A 20,282-nucleotide genomic window follows, 5' to 3' on the forward strand; every position below is an offset into this window, starting at 1 on the left:
TACGCAGGCCTCTGGCGGGTACAGTAAAGTTAGGACTGTAAAAGAGGAAGGAGATGAAGATAAACTTGACCAGCTCGTTAATATGATGAAAAGCATGACATATAAGAAAACGAAGACCATCAGATGCTGGAATTGTGGCGAAATAGGACACGTACGAAGCTCCTGTAAACACCCTAGGTACGACGCAAATCAAGAAACTCACCATCAGGAAAACTAGAACGGGTCAGCCTTAGGGGGGCAGCTTCGACCCAAAACTTTTCCAAAGACCCTCTCATACTAATAGCTTCTTTGAAATGTCGTGAAGATAGTGTATATGTAGATGGAGAAATAAATGGTAAAAGACATACGTTGTTGGTGGATACCGGAGCGACCAGAACCATTATACGTCCAACAGTTATAAACAGCCGTAAGAAACTGTTACCAACGAGGTTGCGACTTCGGACCGCTACAGGTGAAAATGCCAACATTCATGGAGAAATCCAGGTACAATTGGGAATTGGAGCAGAAAAGTTCGTCCATACTGTTATAGTTGCTGACATCGAAGAGGATGTTATATTAGGAATGGACGTAATGAATATGCATGGATTCCAATTGGATTTTAAGAATAAGGTAATCAAAGTTGGCAACGAGGAGGTATTTCTCCATCCACATAATGACAACACTGTGCAAGCAGCCATTATAGAAGATACAGTCGTGCCTGCGAGAAGCGAAACGATCATAGTAGCGCGACTACAGGGAATTGTAGACGAAGGGAGACCTGTTATGATGGAGCCTTGGAACCACGACGATGAGGTTGGCCGTGGAATCATAATTGGAAAGGAATTGGTGACTTCGGCTAAAGAAATTCCTGTGAGACTTATCAATGTCAACGACTACCCAGTGACCATAAAGAAAGAGACAAAAGTAGGAACTTGTGTACCTGTGACATCCATAATTCGTCAGGCGACAACATCTGATAATTCCAACGACAAATTCGACCAAATGGTTGCAGTTGCAGGACAGTCTCTAAATCAGATGGAGAAAAGGAAATTAAGGGAATTTCTTCGGCAGTATCGTGATATTTTCGTACCGAAAGGAGGAAAGACGGGAAGAACTACCGTTGTTAAGCATAAAATTGATACTGGTAATGCTAAGCCAATTCGTCAAACAGCTCGACGATTACCACAGGCGAAGAGAGAGGAAGCTGAAACGATTGTTCAGGAAATGAAGAAAGACGGGGTGATAGAACCTTCTACGAGTCCATGGGTCTCTCCGGTGGTCCTGGTTAAGAAGAAAGACGGAACGACGAGGTTCTGTGTGGATTACCGTTTGCTGAACAACGTTACCAAGAAAGATAGTTATCCTCTGCCTCGGATCGATGACACATTGGACACATTGGCTGGAAGTAAATTGTTTTCTACTTTAGATTTGAAGTCTGGATACTGGCAGGTAGAAATGGACCCAGTCGATAAAGAAAAGACAGCCTTCACCACAGGATCTGGATTGTGGCAATTCAACGTTATGCCATTTGGACTTTGTAATGCTCCTGCGACATTTGAGAGGCTTATGGAAAATGTGTTGAGAGGGTTATCTTGGAAAACATGCCTGGTTTATTTAGATGACATAATCGTCTTGGGGGAGACATTCGAAGATCATTTGAGGAATTTAGAAAACGTTTTTAATCGACTTAAAGCTGCCCAATTGATGCTAAACCCCAAGAAGTGCCAGCTATTTCAAGGTAAAGTCAATTATCTGGGTCATATAGTCAGTAAAGAAGGAGTGGCCGTGGATAAGGGAAAAATCGATTCCATTAAGGAATGGCCAAAACCAACTGACAAACATCAAGTGAGAAGTTTTCTTGGACTATGTACTTACTACCGGAGGTTTATTAAGAAGTTTGCAGATATCGCTAAGCCATTAACGCGACTTACAGAGGAAGCAAGAGAATACCGCTGGGATATAGACTGCCAAAATGCCTTTGAAACGTTGAAAAAGCATTTAATAACAGCACCAATTTTGGGGTATCCACTGCCAGAAGGAGAGTTCATCTTAGATACGGATGCAAGTAATGTGGGAATTGGAGGAGTGCTGTCTCAGATTCAAGGAGGACAGGAACGAGTCCTCGGATATTTTAGTAAAGTTCTTTCAAAACCTGAGCGGAATTATTGCGTCACGAGAAGAGAACTTCTAGCAGTAGTTAAATCAGTAGAGCACTTCTATCAATACCTCTATGGAAGGAAGTTTTTAATCCGAACCGACCATGCCGCCCTTAAGTGGTTGATGCAGTTTAAGAATCCAGAGGGTCAGATAGCCAGGTGGATCGAACGACTCCAAGAATACGATTTTAAGATTGAGCACCGAGCCGGAGTTAGCCACAGAAATGCTGATTCTCTTTCCAGAAGGCCATGCCCCGCAGAGTGTTCCCACTGCAACAAAACGGAATCCAAGGAAGCAGCAGTGCTAAGAACGACGATTGTCAACGACGACTGGACGCCTACTAAGATAAGGGAAGAACAAGAGAGAGATCCAGTTATACAGAAAATCCGAAAATGGAAAGAGGAAAACCGTCGACCACCTTGGCAGGAAATATCAAACCTATGCTCAGTAGTTAAGACGTATTGGGCCCAGTGGGACTCATTTATCATCGAAGATGGCTTGCTTAAACGAGTCTTGGAAAATGATGACGGTTCAGAGAAGAGAAGACAGTTGGTGATCCCAAAGAGCAGAATAGCCGAAGTACTTCGTCAGTTACACGACAGTCCATCGGGAGGGCATTTTGGTGTAAGGAAAACCCTTCAGCGAATTCGGGAACGGTTTTATTGGATGAACAGTTCCGACGATGTAAAAGACTGGTGTAAGAAATGTACTATTTGTGCCACGAGTAACGGGCCTTACCGAAAAAGGAGAGCTCCTATGAGACAATATAATGTTGGAAGCCCGTTTGAAAGAATAGCTTTGGACATCGCTGGGCCATTTCCAGAAAGTGAAAATGGAGGCAAGTACATGCTGGTAGTAATGGATTACTTCAGTAAGTGGGTCGAGATTTACGCACTTCCAGACCAGAAGGCCGCCACCGTTGCAGATAAGTTGATCCAAGAATATATCAGCCGATTTGGAGTGCCTTTGGAGATCCATAGTGACCAAGGCAGGAACTTCGAAAGCGATCTATTCCAAGGAATATGTGATAGACTAGGCATGAAGAAAACAAGAACTACAGCATATCATCCGCAATCTGATGGTATGGTAGAACGGATGAATAGGACAGTTGGCAAATATTTGACAAAGATGGTGTCCGATCATCAGCGAGACTGGGACCAATACCTTCCGTTCTTCACAATGGCCTACAGATCTGCTGTTAACGAATCAACAGGCCAGACACCAGCGAAAGTACTATTCGGACGCGAAATGCGACTACCTTGTGATCTAGAGTTTGGGTGTCGACCTGGAGAAGATGTAGCAGGTGAAGATTATGTGATCGAATTACGAAGAAGAATGGACGATGTACATGAGTTGGTCCGTTCCCACCTTCAGATCGCTAGCGACCGAATGAAGAAACGGTACGATACACAAGCCGAAAAGGGTTGTTTTAAGAAGAACGACAAAGTATGGCTGTATAATCCCAAGAAGCGAAAAGGTTGTTCTCCCAAATTGCAGCAGTTTTGGGAAGGTCCATACCTCATCATGGAGAAGATCAACGATGTCATCTACCGAATAAGCAAGATTCCGAGGGGAAAGCCGATGATAGTACACCATAACCGGTTGGCATCTTTCGAAGGTGACCACGACGTAGATGAAGAAGTGGAAGTAAACCAAGTCCAAGATGTGTCTGACCTCACGTTTGAGGAATTCATGGGTGCCTATGGAGGTACCGGTAAAGCGAGACATGGTGTTACCACTGAAGAAAAGCAAGATCTACTCGCGCTCCCCGATGACTACTCGCTGGCCCTTACTATCCCGGCCAGTATCAAAGACGCACCAGGGTTGGCATCCGTCTTTCGAAGGAAGTTTGGTCGAGTTGCAGAACTTCAATGCCAAGTGCCAGCGTCCGGTAAAACCTTGAAACTCCAAGATGCATCACGTTACCTTTTCTACCTGGTAACAAAAGACACTGCCCGTGACCAACCTACCTACCGAGATGTATGGGAAGCCTTACTTCAATTGAGAGGGCACGTACTAGAGTCCGACGTGCAAAAGTTAGCCATGCCAAAGTTGGAGTGCCGCCAATTAGATTGGAGGGTTATCCGAAATATGGTGGAGGAGATCTTTAAAGACACCGAAGTCCAGGTGTTAGTCTGTTGCAATCCGCATAGTTACTGGTGCGGAGAGAAAACCGTCCCTTGTCATTTTTATACAACTGGAAGTTGTAAAAGAGGGTCCAGTTGCCGATACCAGCATACAGTTCCGGTTCCAGTCCCGACAAGGTTCCAGGAGGAACCATCTTTTAAGAGGGGGGCAATGTTACGATAAATATACTGGCCTAACTTTTATGACTAATTATTCTGTTTTATTGTAGAAACTTCGGTGGAAGTCTAGAACCAAAATTATGGTGAATGAGCCGGCCAAGCTTCTCGATCTTTCGATGCTGTTCTAGTATATCAGGATTTCGTATATAAATACAACATTTTTATATGGAGGGCAGTTAATTCGGACGACGCGCTCGCGATAAAATGTTACGTTCGCTTTTTTAATAAATTATGTATGTTTAGTGAAAATAAATAAATATCAGTCATTGTGCTTTTTAATGAATTAAGATAAGAACAAGACATTATAAATTAAAGACTTAACAATTAATAAATTCACAACAGATTGTACGGAATCAAATTGATTTTGCTTTGATTAATCATAGATTTAAATCAAGTATCCAGAGTGCAAAAACTTACCCAGGTATGGACGTAGGATTCAGTCGTTTTCAATCTCAGACAAAAACTAAATAAAATACGCCGAAACTAACCAAAGAAGTGCAATATTGAAATACTTCGAAACGAAGCTAATAAAGAAAAAGTATACACCAAACTTAATGAAGAACTGAAAAACCAATCATAACAGGAGACAAAGAAATAGAAAATATATGGCAAACCATAAAAAATACCATAGTTGGAGTACAAAGAGAAAAATCTTAAGAATACGAAAAGTAAGAAACGAAAAAAATGTATGACGGAAGATATTTCGGAACTCACGGAATAGAGAAAAAAACACAAAAACAACCCACATTTATATAAATAAATCCAAAGAACCATAAATTTGACGAAATATAAAACCTAGACAACAAACATGCTACATTTAACCTCTACAAAAGAGTAAAAGAAACCTACAATAATAGCAAGAAACATAAGATACCCTCTTTAGCTGACAACAAAGGAAGAATAATTATAGAAAGAAGCGAACAAATTCAAGTATGGGAGGAATTTATCGAAAAATCCTTTGCGGATAACCTGAACTGCAACAGATGTCGACGTGGGAAATGGAAGGACATCCATTTCTAGACATAAAGGTAAAACATGCGATACAAAGTGGCGTAATACCAAAGGAATGGTTTAACTCAGAATTATACCAAATAAATCTAGTTCCCGCAAATGCGACGAATTTAGGCTCATTAGCTTAATCAGTCACGTACTAAAAATATCTTTAAAGATCACACAGAATCGAATGTATATAAAAAAAGTGAAATAGGCATAACTGACTCTAAGTTATGCCTATTTTATGTCGTCATGCGTGACATACTCATATGCGCAAGTAAAAATAGGAAGCAGAACATCGATGCCATTTGGTATAAATTCAGGACTTAAGCAGGGGGACCCCTTGTCACCGTTGCTGTTCAATTTTGCTTTAGAATATACAATAAGTAAAAGTAAAAGTCCTTTGGCTAAAGGAGTTTCTAAATATGTACTTTTGAGTGCCCAATTCCAAACAAGAATCCAGCAGAGTGCAGATTTTCCCATCTTATCCCGCTGTAGCTTTTATCATGTGGTAATGTACCTGAAATGATGAAAAAACTTACCCCTTGTGGTACAATTCTATTTATCACAGATCTTGCCACGTTAACTGCTCCGTTAACTAATCCCTCTGGTAAAATGTGTACTACATGTGGTGATTGTGGAGGAGCACTTGCATCTTCACTTGGTGGCCTCTCTGGGGTACCAGCTCTATTAACTTCTGGTGGTGGAACTTCTGTACCTATAATAAATATTTAAATTATATCGAAACTAATACGCTCAGTAGTACGAGGGTTCTTTTTTAGTTTTGCATATAGCCGCTCGAAGACTCAATACTAAAATTAGATAACAAAATCCTGGAAAGGGTGGAACACTTTAGATATCTGGGAGTTGGATTGACTGCAGGGTTGAAAGTGACGAGAAAATTTCGACCAGAATAGAAATTGCAGGAAAAAAAATTTATTAACTGGCGTTCTGTGTTGCGCAATACAAGTATGTCATTGACCACACGTATAAGAGTATTGAAGTGCTACGTCTGGTCCGCTACCTAGACAGCAAAAATAAAAAATCTTAATAAATTAGATGCGTTCGAGTTGTGGTGTTATTGTCGCATTCTCAGAATCCCGTGGACCGCACACATATCTAACGAAAGTGTGATAGAGACTATGCACAAAGGGCGAGAATAAATGAACATCATCAAAATAAGAAAGGTCCAATATTTCGGCCATATAATTAGAGGACCTAAATATCGCTTACTCGTTTTTTAACTAAAAAACGCTAGGTCGGAAGAAAACAATTCTCCTGGCTGCGTAACATTAGACAATGGACAGGTCGAACGGTCGAGGAACTGTTTCATCTAGCTGCCGATCAAGAAACATTTTATCAGCTTGTTAATACGACGATAGTCAACGCTTGAAAACAAGCACGGCGCACAAAGAAGAAGATATAGCCGCTTAGAGGGCGCCACCAATAAAACCTCCCGACACAAATGTAACCTCAATCTATTGTTAACATAAATCGAGAGGGTTAATTGCGAAACAACAAGTCGTCTAGATACAGTGAATTTTTGAAATTAGCAAGTCGGTCGAAAAATGGATCTTAGCCGAGAACATTTTCGAGCAATAATTTTTTACAATTTTCGGAGAGAATTACCCCAACAGCAATGTTTCGCTGAAATGGTTTCTGTGTTTGGGAATGAAGCATTACACACCATTAACTATTTCCCGCGGGTATTGCCAATTTCAACGTGGTCGCTCCGGTCTCAGCGACGAATCTTCGTAACTGGGTGTTACGAAATTGGTTTCCCGTTGGATACCTCATTTGCTCACAGAAGAGCAATTGGTGTCGAAAAACATTGCAACGGTTCAACAAAGGCAGCTCAAAAAATGTTTATAGTATTGTTAGTGGCGATAAATCTTGGATTTACTCCTACGAATCGGAAAATAAACGCCAATCCGCTGTGTGGATGTTTCACGATGAGGAAAAAAATTGATCCGTTCTCGAAGTGTGCCAATGAAAATGATCGCAACTTTTGTATCAAAATCTGGGCATGTGGCAACAATTGTTTTAGAAGATCGAAGAACGGTTACTTCTGATTGGTATATAACCCGTTTGTTTACGAGAAATTATTGCGAAACTCCGATAAAGCAACACATAACGGCGAATCATCCTACATCAGGACAATGCAGTGCTCACACTGCCCAAAAGACAATATTTGGAGCTTCAAAACATCGAACTGTTAAACCATTCATCATATAGCCCCGAACTAATTTCCAACGACTTCTTCACGTTCCCAAACATCAAGAATTCAATGCGTGGGCAGCGATTCCAGTCGCCAGAAGAAGCCATTGATGCCTTTAAAACAGCGATGTTGCAGGTGTCAACTGAAGACTGGAATAACTGTTTTACTAATTGGTTTGAACGTATGAAAAAAAGTGTATCGATCTTGGTGGGAAATCTTTTGAAAAATCAATACAGAACTTTAAGTCTATATAAATTTTGTCTTTATAGATATATGCAAAACTAAAAAGACAACCTTCATATGCACACTGTGACAAGATTAAAAATCACAAGTCATTTAGAAATTTTCTTTTTAAATTGATATTTAAAAATGTGAATACATGAGAGAAATGGATGACACACTTAAAATAACCCATCAGCTATAGCTTTTATATTTTACACATTATCTTTACTATTATCAGCTTTTAGTAAATTCGATATTAGAAAAAAACTAACGATATGAAATATGTATATAAACATTCACCAAATCCGCGCTTTAAACATAACAGCAATATAAAATACCCCATACCTAACTCAGGAGGTTCGGCTGTAGCTTCAAATGTAGCGCGAATGTTCTCTTCTGATGGACATTTCCTTTCTTCGGGAGGAGTCTGTTGAAAATTCGGAACATGGGAGATAGTTGGAGCAACAAATGGATTTCCAGACGATGATGGTATATTAATCGCTTCTGTAGCTGGAACTATTTCAGGAATTAATGGTTCTTTCATACCTTGAACACTATAGGCATAGTGAGTATCTAAAAATATACAAAACGATTAAAACGACTGTTTGTAAATTGATAGAACGATTAATTAGATTTTTAATACGCCTTGCAGCTTTAAATCCTTGCGAGGATCGTCTAAGCTTCAATAAAATCAAAGGAGAAAAACTTAACAATACAGGTCATAAATGTACATCAAGGAATTACATTCATTTGTTCGGGTTAATTTTTTTTGTCAACAGGATTGTCTAATATAATATAAAACGATAATATAAATTTCTGACCTAAGTAGCATTACAAATTTTAAGCATTAAAATAATTATTACGGATAAGATAGGAATAAAACATGGACACTCGTTTCTCACCTAGGGGCCCATCAAGATATTATCAATATTATCAAACTAGACTAGGTCGCGGGTAGGAGGTAACGACAAATGGAGTAAAACAGAGGTTAGGATTCTAATTACACTTAAATATTAAGCTTGCTTTTGCAGATAAATTCCATTAAACATTCATTTACAACTCTTATCTTTAGAGATAGCCGATAGCAATGTATGGAGGAAAAATTTTTATGTTTATTAAATTTTTTGTTAGATCTTCCGTTTGTTTTATGTATTTTTTACATTCGAAGAAAATGTGATTGAAATCTTCTTAATTGTAAGACTCTGGACATAAGTTTGAATTTACGATTTTTAGTTTTATCAGATGACTGGGATAACATGCGTGTCCAAATGTTATTCTAATTATGGATGTTATATACCTTCGTGGAACAGAATAGTTCTTAAACCAGTAATCACATGGGATGGAAGGCTGTATAAACGCATATTGCGAGGAAGAATGTGTACTTTTTATATGCAATGAGTGTTTCCATTTACTATTCACATTATTTTTAATTATTGTTAATGCGTCTTGCCTACAGATTTGGTTATCAGTTTCTGATCCAGTACCAATTACTTTTTTAGCTAATAAGTCAACATGTTCGTTGAATTTAAGACCTATGTGTGGTTTAAACCACAAAAATTGAACAATTCTTTGGTTTTTTTAAATATCATAAACAAGTTTTTTTTTTAATTTGAAAGATATAAATATATATATATATATATATATATATATATATATATATATATATATATATATATATATATATATATATATATATATAAATATATATATATATATATATATAAATATATATATATATATATATATATATATATATATATATCTATATATATTATTCTCTTCTTCCTCTTTATAAGCAATTCTGCTGGTTCATTGGCAAATTAATACCTTTATGGACGGTTGTCATTTCATCTTTTACGCGGCCGTCCGATATTTCTTCTGCTGATATTTATGACTTCTCTCTTGCTATTTTGATTATACGGGTCTCGTCCATTCTACTTATGTGGTTATTCCATTTTTTTTTTTTCTATTTTGTGGCCATTCATTTATACACTGTACGTTACATTTTCTTCTAATTACTGTAATTCTTCTCAGAACTCTCATCTCTGTCGTTTGAAGTAGCCTTTGCGTTATGGTTGTGTCGGCTCTTGTTGTTTCTGAGGCATATGTCACTATTGGTCTTACACTGGCTTTATAAATTCTTGACTTCATATCAATTCATCTCAGGACCTCAAACTCAAAATATTGGAACTAATAGAAGAATTTACATAGTACTTTGGTTGTATCACAGTAATGGGTTGCAAGCACGAATAAAAATGTTGGATGTTTAGATTATTTTCTGATTTAAAGTAAATCAGAATTTGACAGGAGGTGAGTTCTTGAGTCTTCAATATCGATTAGTTAAATCTTCTTCAGTTTTCTGATATTTGAGTAGAGAGTAGAGTTACGATATCGTGTGTTAATAAGAATTAGTTTATTATAATGAAAATAGTTTTGTCCAATCCATTGTAAGCTAATAAAGAGATTTGACATTATTATTTTATATTAGTTCGCGGATTATGTTATTTCTTGACCTCTTGACAGTGGTATCGATAGGAGAGCGTTTCTATCTAGACATATGCCAAGGTATTTTGGGGTCTCGTTGTGTTCCAGCACCTGGCCACATTATTTCACCTCTAGCGTCCTTCGAGCATGCTTGTTATTAAAATGAAAAGCACACATCTGTATTTTTGTGGGATTGGGTTTCAGAGGATTCTTACCATAGTAAGTCTTCTAGAGCATTTATCAGTTTTTCTTCGACTAGTTTTGTTTGTTGGTTTATGGGTTGGTCGTTGGTGTATATGTTGTTCTTCCTTGATCTCGACCTACCGTTTGTCAAGAGACGGTAGTTTATCTGATCGGATGTGACTTCTGTCAGGTTGCTGCCGGGACGACGGAATCACTGCCAAGATTCCGAATCAACCTCCAAGTACGTCTGCTGTTTTGTTTCATGCCCTGATTCGACACCAGCTTGCACCTCCTATCCGTTCTGTTGGCTGATATCGCATGTAGCACGTCCTCTCCCTTATATTGTTGCTTACGAAAAGGGGACATCCTCATATAGCTTCTCATATCTTTTAATTATGGGTTTAGATTCTTCAGTTCGGGAACCTCTAGGAATATACTTTAGTGATATTTATTTTACTATTTATACAAACTTATCATATTAACCAGGATATGGTTCTAGGTGGGAAGCTTTTTGATCCAAGGCTTCAGAGAAATCTTCCCATTTTCCTTTTTTCAAAATTGAACCTTCCCGCGAAAGGAACAGTTTTGTATATGATTGCCGCTTTGAAAAGGTACGTTATTGGTTTTTGTTGTGTTTTTGGGAGGAGTCTTCCAAGGATTTTTGTCATCTGATCTTCAGTATCTAAACATATTGCCTGGATTGTAACGTCAGCACCATTATTGTGTTAAAGGTTTATAAAAAGGATTGGCACAACAATTGGCAATTGGAACAACAATTCCTGGCACGAATTGTTATTATACGTTATAAATACACCAATATGTCAATCTGGTTGATTTTTTTTAATAATAAACGAAATTCAACACAAGGCTTGAGGCACAAAGTATTTGCAAGAAAACATTTTTACGATTGTTACGATTTTCCTTTATAAAATCTGTCTACAATACCAAGCTTTAACAGATCAAATCAAACAAAATGTCTTTGATGTCTTTGTAGAAAGCCTCGAATGTAAAGCTTAACACTTTCGCTGCGTAAAGCGTACCTGCCCCCCCCCCCCCCATTTCTTTGTAAAATGCGTTTGCCACACTTAAGCGGCCTATGTATATGGTGATCTAACCAATATTTAAAGATGACAGTTTCAGGAGATAAAGAAGACTTTGTCCGCATTTTGTTAAAGGTAACTTCTATTTATAGATCGCGTCGCGGTTCAGTAACTCACGTAGTTAGGTTTTCCTTAACTGTAAGAACTAGACGAGCGGATGAGAAAATTAAACCTCTGCCAATCGTTCAATATAATAAATATATGGGCGGAGTATATCTTCAAGACCAAATGTCATCTTATTATCAGCCGACACGCAAAACTTTACGTTGGTACAAAAAACTGGCATACATCTGTTTCAGCTATATTTACAAAATGTTCATAGATTGTATAATAAGCACCACGGAAATAACAAGAAAATGTCATTTTATAAGTTTCGATTGTCAATACTTGAAAAGTTGTTACCAGAAAAATGTCAAGAAGCAGCAGCTTTTTCGGGTGTAAACCACACACCTTGAAAAATTGAGTTACGTAATGAACATGGTAAAACTCTTTAAAAAAAATGGTGGACATACAATAAAAATAGGATATGTAAAGATTTCTATTTTTATATTCCTGTTTTTATGAATAAAATTTTAGTTTGGATCAAAAAAATTGTTTTTAATTCACTAAATACAAAAATTTGTATTAAAGCGCACAAATGCGTCCTCCGCATTTTTAAAAGGAGTTCATTGAAAACTGCATACAGCGCACATGCGCGTCTTGTAAAAATTCGGAAGAAAAATTATTATAGTCGTTTTTAATATATGTACAAAAAACAATGGTTGAACAAGTATCGCAATTATACATTTATTTAACGCAGTGAAAGGGTTAATGTCAAAATTTTAAAGGAATAAAAAATAAAAACTCCTAACAATAGCGATTAAATCAATAAACTGCTGCAGCCATAAACAATTTTAAGTTTTTATGCGGAGAAAATTGTGAAAAAAATAAATGTTTAATATTAGGTAAATAAGGTTATTTTACTCTAAACTTAAATGATAATTTAAATTGCTTAAACAACTGGTTTAAACTGAAAGAAGTGCATGATCAGTAACGAGTATTCCCCCCTCTAGCTCTTATTACTGCTTGCATCTTTCTCAGCATGATTGCAAGTAAATTTTGGACATATCCTTGGGAAATTGCATTCCATTCATCCTGTGCAGCAAGCCGAAGCTACTCTATCGTATTTGGAACGGGATTTCTTTGTCGTATGCTGCGTTTTAGGTGATCTCACATGTGCTCTATTGGATTTAAATCATGCTGGACGGTGGCCAATCCAATCTTCGAATTTGGACCTCATCAAGATAATTACTCACTATGGCAGCGGCATGTGGTCGAGCATTATCGTGCATTAACGTGAATCTTTCATATCCAATGTAACCAACATATGACAAAACATGATCTTGCAGGATGTTTTAAACGTAAGAATTACCAGTCATCCATTCAATCACTTCCACAAGTGCGGTACGTACCTTCCAACTAATACCTTTCCAAATAATTATGCCATCAACTCCAAAACTAGTGATCTGGGCGAGACTGCAGCTGGTAAATCGTTCTCCAACTCTTCTGTAGACGTAGTTTTGACCATCTGACTTCCATAATAGGATTCTGGTCTCATCAGTGAAAAGAACGTTTTTCCAGTTGTCGATATTCGACTAAATATGTGTTCTTGCAAATTCCAAATGTTTGTGAACTCACATTAACTTGTCTAACATTTAATAGCTTATTTCTGAGGTGCATCGATGTCAATGAACGATTTCGTGTAGAATTAAGAACCAAAAAACGGTCATCAATTGCGGTTGTGCACCTTGGGCGTCCTTGACCAGGCCTTCGTACAAAATTTCCTGTTTCGAGGTACCTTTTTAGAGTATTTGAAACTATAGATTCAGTTCTGCTGAGACGTCGTGCGATACCTTTTTGTGCATATCCTTCTTCGTACAAAATTACAATATGTGCTACTTGGACTCCATCGCAGTGCCGAATTGGTGGGATACTTGTTTTAAACTTAGTTAAATCAAAACAATATTTAATTAAACTTAATAAATTAAACTAAAAATAACCGAATTAGTATGATTTATCCTTTACGTGAAGAAGGATTTTTATGATAAAATGTACGAATGACACCAACCACTGAATAAACGTCAAAATAAACATCAAAATATTTCAAACCAGTTGAGTACATCAGCCTACTATATGAGTATTATCAGTAATGTAAAATTATTTTGAAATAATAGTGACTACAGAAAAAAAAATAGAAAATTCCAAAATATTCGATATTTTTGTCCATGATTGTATTTTACATAACGTTGCCTTTTTGTTGATTTAATATTTTGTAGTAATTACTTACCAGATTTGGCCCATGTATAGTTCTCTTCGTCGTCGATGTTAACAAAATCTTCACCGCGGATGACTTCGTATCCAGGACAAGCCGGAGGAAATACGAACAACCTGTTGTTTCTTTCAGCAGTCGATTCAGAGAAACAGGAGCCTGCTGCAGAGCAATGGGAATTAAACTCAGCTTCTTCAAAATTGTTTCTTACGTCTTCTGCGCCGTCGGTCTCTAGATCGTTGTCAACTTTGATAGTTTGTGGTTCGGGTGTATTTTCCTTGACAGATACGTTAGAACTTGCGGGATTTTGTTGTACAAGTGTATCTGTCTTTTCGGTGGGACTCGAATGTAAATACTCTGATTTAATTATTTTCTTCGGGATCATCACTTTTTGTCCGTCGACAATGACACAAGCATATTCTAAAAGATTTATTGAGTTACAAAAGAAAAAATGGTATATAAAGCAAAAGTAAGAGTAAATACAAGAAAGGAATAAATAACGGACTCTTGTTTCGATAAAAAAAGATTCTCAGAAAAGACAGAAATGATAAAAATCGAAAATAAGCAACATTTTAACAAAACTCTTAATAAAATACGTCAACTAAAAAACATTTTAGCTCAATTTTATTTTACAAATTTAAAAACGTTCTATAAATACTTTAATACCGAAGAGATGGAATAACATATAAATTAGTTACAAGAAAAACAGGAGGTAAATCTTTCAAGGCGTAAGTCAGATTAAACAAATTATCTTCAATTTTGTTTTTTTTTTGTGAGCTCTTGTCACGGATATATAGGCAGATTTATATGTAAAAAAGGATAAAGAAAGATTTATATGTACGAGACCCTAAACGAACCCTTCAGGATGCAATTTCATGGGTCTAAAAAAACTGATGCCACTAGACAGATGGCAGACTGGACTGGATACCACGACTTATGGTTCTAAGTAAAACTTGCTTGTTTCAAAAGAAGTGGTAAACTAGGAAAAAATCAAATGGGCAATAAACTTATTTGAGCCATATAAATCATCGGGTCCGGGCTGGATTTATACAATACTTCTACAGAAGGGAAATGACCTATACAAAAAATGATGTATGATACTGCAGTCTAGATTAGTACATTATGCAGACTAGAATAGTCATTTGTACTGACTCCAGAAAAACTGCTCGATAGGCATATTAGGTATGTTGTATTGGTTGAAAGTCCGATACATCAGCGACAGTATGCTTAGCTGTCTTTATAAAAACAGCACTGCACCATCTCGTACGGAGGGTAGAGTACGTTCTGAAAAACCAAGAGGTGATGTTAGGAGCATTTCTCGATATATAGGATGCATTCCTCGATAAAGATGGTGCATTCGACAACACCTCCTACGAAGCAATCACAAACTGCATACGTATGTATAAACTGCATGCTGAGGAGCCGTGTGATATACGCAACTGTACTGGGCGATACAGTATCAGCACAGGTAACCAGACGCTGTCCGCAGAAGGGAGTTATATCTCCTTGCTTGTGGTCATGGATGGGTGATAGTTTCACTTAGCCATGGAAGGCATCATGTCCTGGGCTATGTGGGTGATCTAGTCATCTTAGCACAGCAAATTCAATAGCACATTCAGAGATAAAATGGAACAGAATGTAGTTACCTGATGGACAAATACAGGGTTTAATATAAGCCCACAGAAGTCCAAAATCAGGAAATTTATTTAGAAGGAATGAGTTCTCTAATCCTAAATGGTAAACGTCTTAATCTGGTGAGTGAAGTAAAGTATCTTGGGGTAATATTAAACTCAATGCTCATTGGAATCACCAGATAGAAAGAATAACCAAGAGAGCGGTAATTACGTCAACGGTAACCAGGCGCACCCATGGAAAAATGTGTGGTTTGAAACCAGACATGTTGCATTTATAACATGGTGGTAAAATCAACAATTACATATGCGTCAGTGGTATAGGAGCCAAGGTTCCTATAGCTGACGAGAAACGGGAAACAGTCTTTGGAAATCATATCTTTGAACGTGTTGACAACTTCACATACCTTGGCTCGCTAGTAACTACCAACAAAAAAGCAAAGAAATTGAAAGACGAATAAACCTTACAAATGGGGCATAACATCGACTCCAAAAACAATTCCACTCGAGTTGAATCTCAAAGTAGATTTTCTCAATATGATTCGCAATCAGTCAAGATTTATATCAAAGTAATTTTAAACTACAGCCTAATCCTCTCGAAGTCATGAGTGCCGAATGTAGATAAAATCTACACGTACATCTACAATCTAGGACACGTACTCAACCGTAAAGAAATAATGCGACTGACAGCTCGATAGCGCAGTACATAAGTAGAGAGATTTTTAAATCCAAAAGCCAACAATATTAATACTTTTATTACTGTTCCCTAAGAAACACATTGAATGTCCCAAAGTAGTTGTATATTGGGACTCGTTACGAAAGTGAAGGTCAAAGAGACCGGCCACAGAAATATTGGTCGTACTAGTGTCTTCTCCAGACTAGTTTGCTCGGTTGTAAAAGACCACAGACAATACATGTAGCTATTTTGCGTAGTTTGTGGTGATTAAGTTTCTGTTTTTCACTATTTAGCATGTAAAGCCTGATAAGTTACGTCTACATGTCCGGTAGTAACTGATTTCACACATTTCTTTCCGGACGAAAAAAAATTTCCAGGTCTGGCAGCTGTTAATCATACTATGCACTTTAGTGTGAAAGAATTGAGGTGATTTCCCCTTGCCTTCCTCATTGATTGATAATGATAGTAAGCAACTGTGCTTGACCAGGAGTAGTACGAAAGAACAATGATTTCCCTGTATGGACTTATGAGATAAACCAAGGATTGCACCCCTGAAGTAGATCTATTATTTATTGGGTTCACATATGAGTATCTACCCGCTACCCAATGCCCAATGGTTAGTTAGATTAGCTTGTCAAAAAAAATACATTTTATTGGATTGTGATTACTGTTCTTCTAAAACTAACACTATTTTTAATATAACTTACCTTCGCTATCTTGATTGGTTTCTGGTATAGAGACCATAACAATATCTGATTTATGGCTCGTATTCGAAGCTGTCTCATCATTTTTTGAAGTATCTTTTTGTCCATTTGTGTCTTCATTGTTGTTATCATCGAAATTTTCCACAGATGTTTCTGCCTTAGGAGCAGCATTTTCTTCTGGAGCTTTTGCTACAATTATACCTCTTATGTAACCTCTATAGTTTACTTCTTATTAATTATTATTAATTATACCTCTTATATAAAATTAAACATAAATAAATTTTAACGGCTAATTAGTTTAAACGTTAACTATTGACATTATTGACAAGTCAGGATTGATAGGAGGGATTTCTCTGAACCGTTGAGGGGGAAAAGAACTCCCTCCTCAGTCCTGCTAATGGTAAAAAATGGAAACGGACGGTGAAGGGAATACGTCAGATTATGGAAAAAGGAAAGAAAGAGATTTTAAATCTCCTTTTATGAAGGGTAAGAAAAAACAAAAAGATCTCCAGCTAGCCGAAAGAGAAAAGAGTAATCTGAGAGTGAAGACGTAGGTGATGACATCGACAATAAAACCTTACTAAGAAAAATGTATAGAGTTCAGAGAAATGAGAAAAGAAAATAGAGAATATAAAGAAGAGATAATAGAACTAAAACAATTAGACCTGAAAATAAAGGAGGAATTAGAAAAAAAACAAAACAGCTTCTCAATCAGGTGGAAAATAGGTTAGAAAGGCTCCAAAAGCAATCGAAAAGAAACAATATTGTAGTACCTGGATTAAAGATTAATACATATGAAGAGGGGACAATAAAAGAAGATATGACAAATTTTATAAGGTTACACCTAAATGTAACTAAATGTAGAAAATGCAACACAAATACGGCAGAAAACTTGTTTGCTACAAATAACGTGGAAAAAAGTTTTATGCAAAAAAATAGTCTGCTAAAAATTTAAAGGCAGATCATAGATAATGATCTAACAACCACAGAAAGAAAAAATGCATAACTGAGAAATGTAAAAAACTCAGGGAAAATGATAAAAGGGTAAGATAAGGTTTTAAAAAGATTATAGTGATCGGAGAGGAATGGAGGTGGAAAATAAATTGGAGATTGGCATTTTTAAAACTATGGAGATGCAAAAAACGGAGACAATTTGTGACAAAAAAACAAGGAATATAATAGAGATAAATCTGGAAGCCCTGGCTATGACAACGAACATGAATAAACTAAATGAAAGAATGAAAAGCATACAACACATAGACACATCAAGTAAAAACAAGTGAGCATATATTTTGGAAAATTTGAAGCAGCAGAATTAAGTATACCAGCAATGTCAGCGACCAAGAAAAAAGGACAAGGAATATTACTATTAGAAATCAATAATAAAAAGTAAAGCCGTAATAAAACCATTATAATAGAAGCATATGAACAAACAAAGATGATAACACACAAAGCAAAGTTGAATTTTAGGAGAGTTAATGTTTGCAACAGAAGCCGCAAGAGCAGAAATATACATTTCAGGAGATTTCAACAGTCGGGTCGGAATAAGAGACGAAATCTACACTAGTCATATAGGACCGTAATAACAATGGGAGGAGATTGCTAGAATATTGCAAATTAAACAATATGACAATTGTAACGGTTCAAAAAAAATGTATAAAATTTTAATTCATGTTTTTCACATTCCGTTTTCTATGAAATTTTAATTCACATATTTTTAATTCCATTTGATTCACAAAGCAATAACTTCTGTTCGATCCTATTCGCTCCGTGCGTGACCATGGTAGGGGTATCTTGAAACGATGCCAGCGTGCGTAGCGGCGAAATATGACAAAATTGGACCTACCTTTTTACGCATAAATGTTATCAAAAATGTGTGCAAATAAATGTTGCGTATTTAATTGTGCTAATAATAGCAAAAATAGTAAGTGTAGTTTTTATAGGTTCCCAAAGATTACATATAAATTAGAGGAAATAAAAAGATGGATCCGTGCTATTAATATGAAAAAGTAAATATCACATAACTTCATTTTTATGCAATTGAAATGGGAAAAATTTAAATAATTTACCTTAAATGATATTTTATAAAGCTACAAGCTAAGAGTACCTGATGACTTTAGCTTTTATGTCATAACTTTTACTATTACTGTTTTTAATTATATGCTCTTTCACGTGAAAAACTTGATTTGCCAGTACTAGATTTTTCCATTTCTTTCCCGTTTGAGGTTGAAAAGATATATTATGATGAATTTTGAGAAACCCAGTTTTTAATACTACGTTTATTTTGTACATAAACTGAAAAAATATAATTAAAAAGTTAATTATTAATAATTGTCAATTTCGCATGTATTTAACAATGTCAAACATATGTCATATGTTTAACCTGAAAATTGGTAGGTCCAAAACTGTCAGATGAAGGCGGTAGGTGTCGTGTCAGTCACGCACGGAGCGAATATAAAGTTTGGATTTGCTTGTTGTAATTATATATTCAAAGGAATGGTTTTTATAAACATCTCAAAATCTCGTAATCGGAGCACTTTAATTCTCTGGGAATAGAATAAACAAAATTTAAAAGTGTTATTTTATTCAGCCCAAACTGCCTTGAGTTTAATGGTTTCTTTTAAAATCTCAATAAGTCGCTATAGGCAAGTATCGTGTTTAAAGTGCGGCTCATGCCATTTCGGTACATAGAGGGAGAATCAACATGTACGATTTGTGAAAAGTTTCATCAGGTATCGTTTTTCCATTGAAGCGAAGCTGCTATACTGGAATTGTATTTCTTTTTTCTATAGAAAAATGCCGAGACCAGCGTCACGGAACTAGCGCCACAAGGTGGCGTCCTCATGTAACTAGCGACACAAGATGGCGTCTTCACGGGTAGCGTCATAAAATAGCGGTTCTTCACATCAAACAAAATGTATAAGGTTAATTTATTTGAAAACTGCAAGAGATACGTACATCGATATCGATAGATCGATACAGATCGATAGTGAAACATATTTTTCTAAAATAATGAGTCACATACAGGGTGTCCCATTTGAAAAAAAGTAATTATTCGAAAATGTAGTATGCCTGATTTATACGCCAATTTTCAGAGCAAACTGTATAATATATACATGGTAGAAAAGTGTAATTTTCATAAAAAGCCATTATAACTCAAAAACGGTTCAGAATAGGTATAGGGAAGAATTAACAAAAAATCTTCAAAATCCCTTCATTCCAATTTTCAAGATTCAGATAAACTCCATTCGCTTAGCTCGGGCATATTTTGACAGATTCATTGTCGGAAACCTACAACAACAATTCCTACTTCTCAGTATT

General features: G+C 36.5%; 1 protein-coding gene across 1 annotated transcript in view; it reads right to left on the minus strand.

The window, feature by feature from the left end:
* Positions 1 to 20,282, minus strand: part of LOC140447560 (uncharacterized) — a 56,722-nt gene that overhangs the window by 3,717 nt on the left and 32,723 nt on the right. Inside the window, exons 8-11 of the mRNA XM_072540274.1 lie at positions 16,965 to 17,150; positions 13,969 to 14,370; positions 8,221 to 8,448; positions 5,978 to 6,153 (exon numbers count right to left, since the gene is read on the minus strand). Coding sequence (XP_072396375.1) covers positions 5,978 to 6,153; positions 8,221 to 8,448; positions 13,969 to 14,370; positions 16,965 to 17,150 — 992 coding nt within the window. The remainder of the gene's footprint in view (positions 1 to 5,977; positions 6,154 to 8,220; positions 8,449 to 13,968; positions 14,371 to 16,964; positions 17,151 to 20,282) is intronic.

The sequence above is a fragment of the Diabrotica undecimpunctata genome, chromosome 8, assembly GCF_040954645.1.
Source record: "Diabrotica undecimpunctata isolate CICGRU chromosome 8, icDiaUnde3, whole genome shotgun sequence".
Taxonomy (NCBI): Eukaryota; Metazoa; Arthropoda; class Insecta; order Coleoptera; family Chrysomelidae; genus Diabrotica; species Diabrotica undecimpunctata.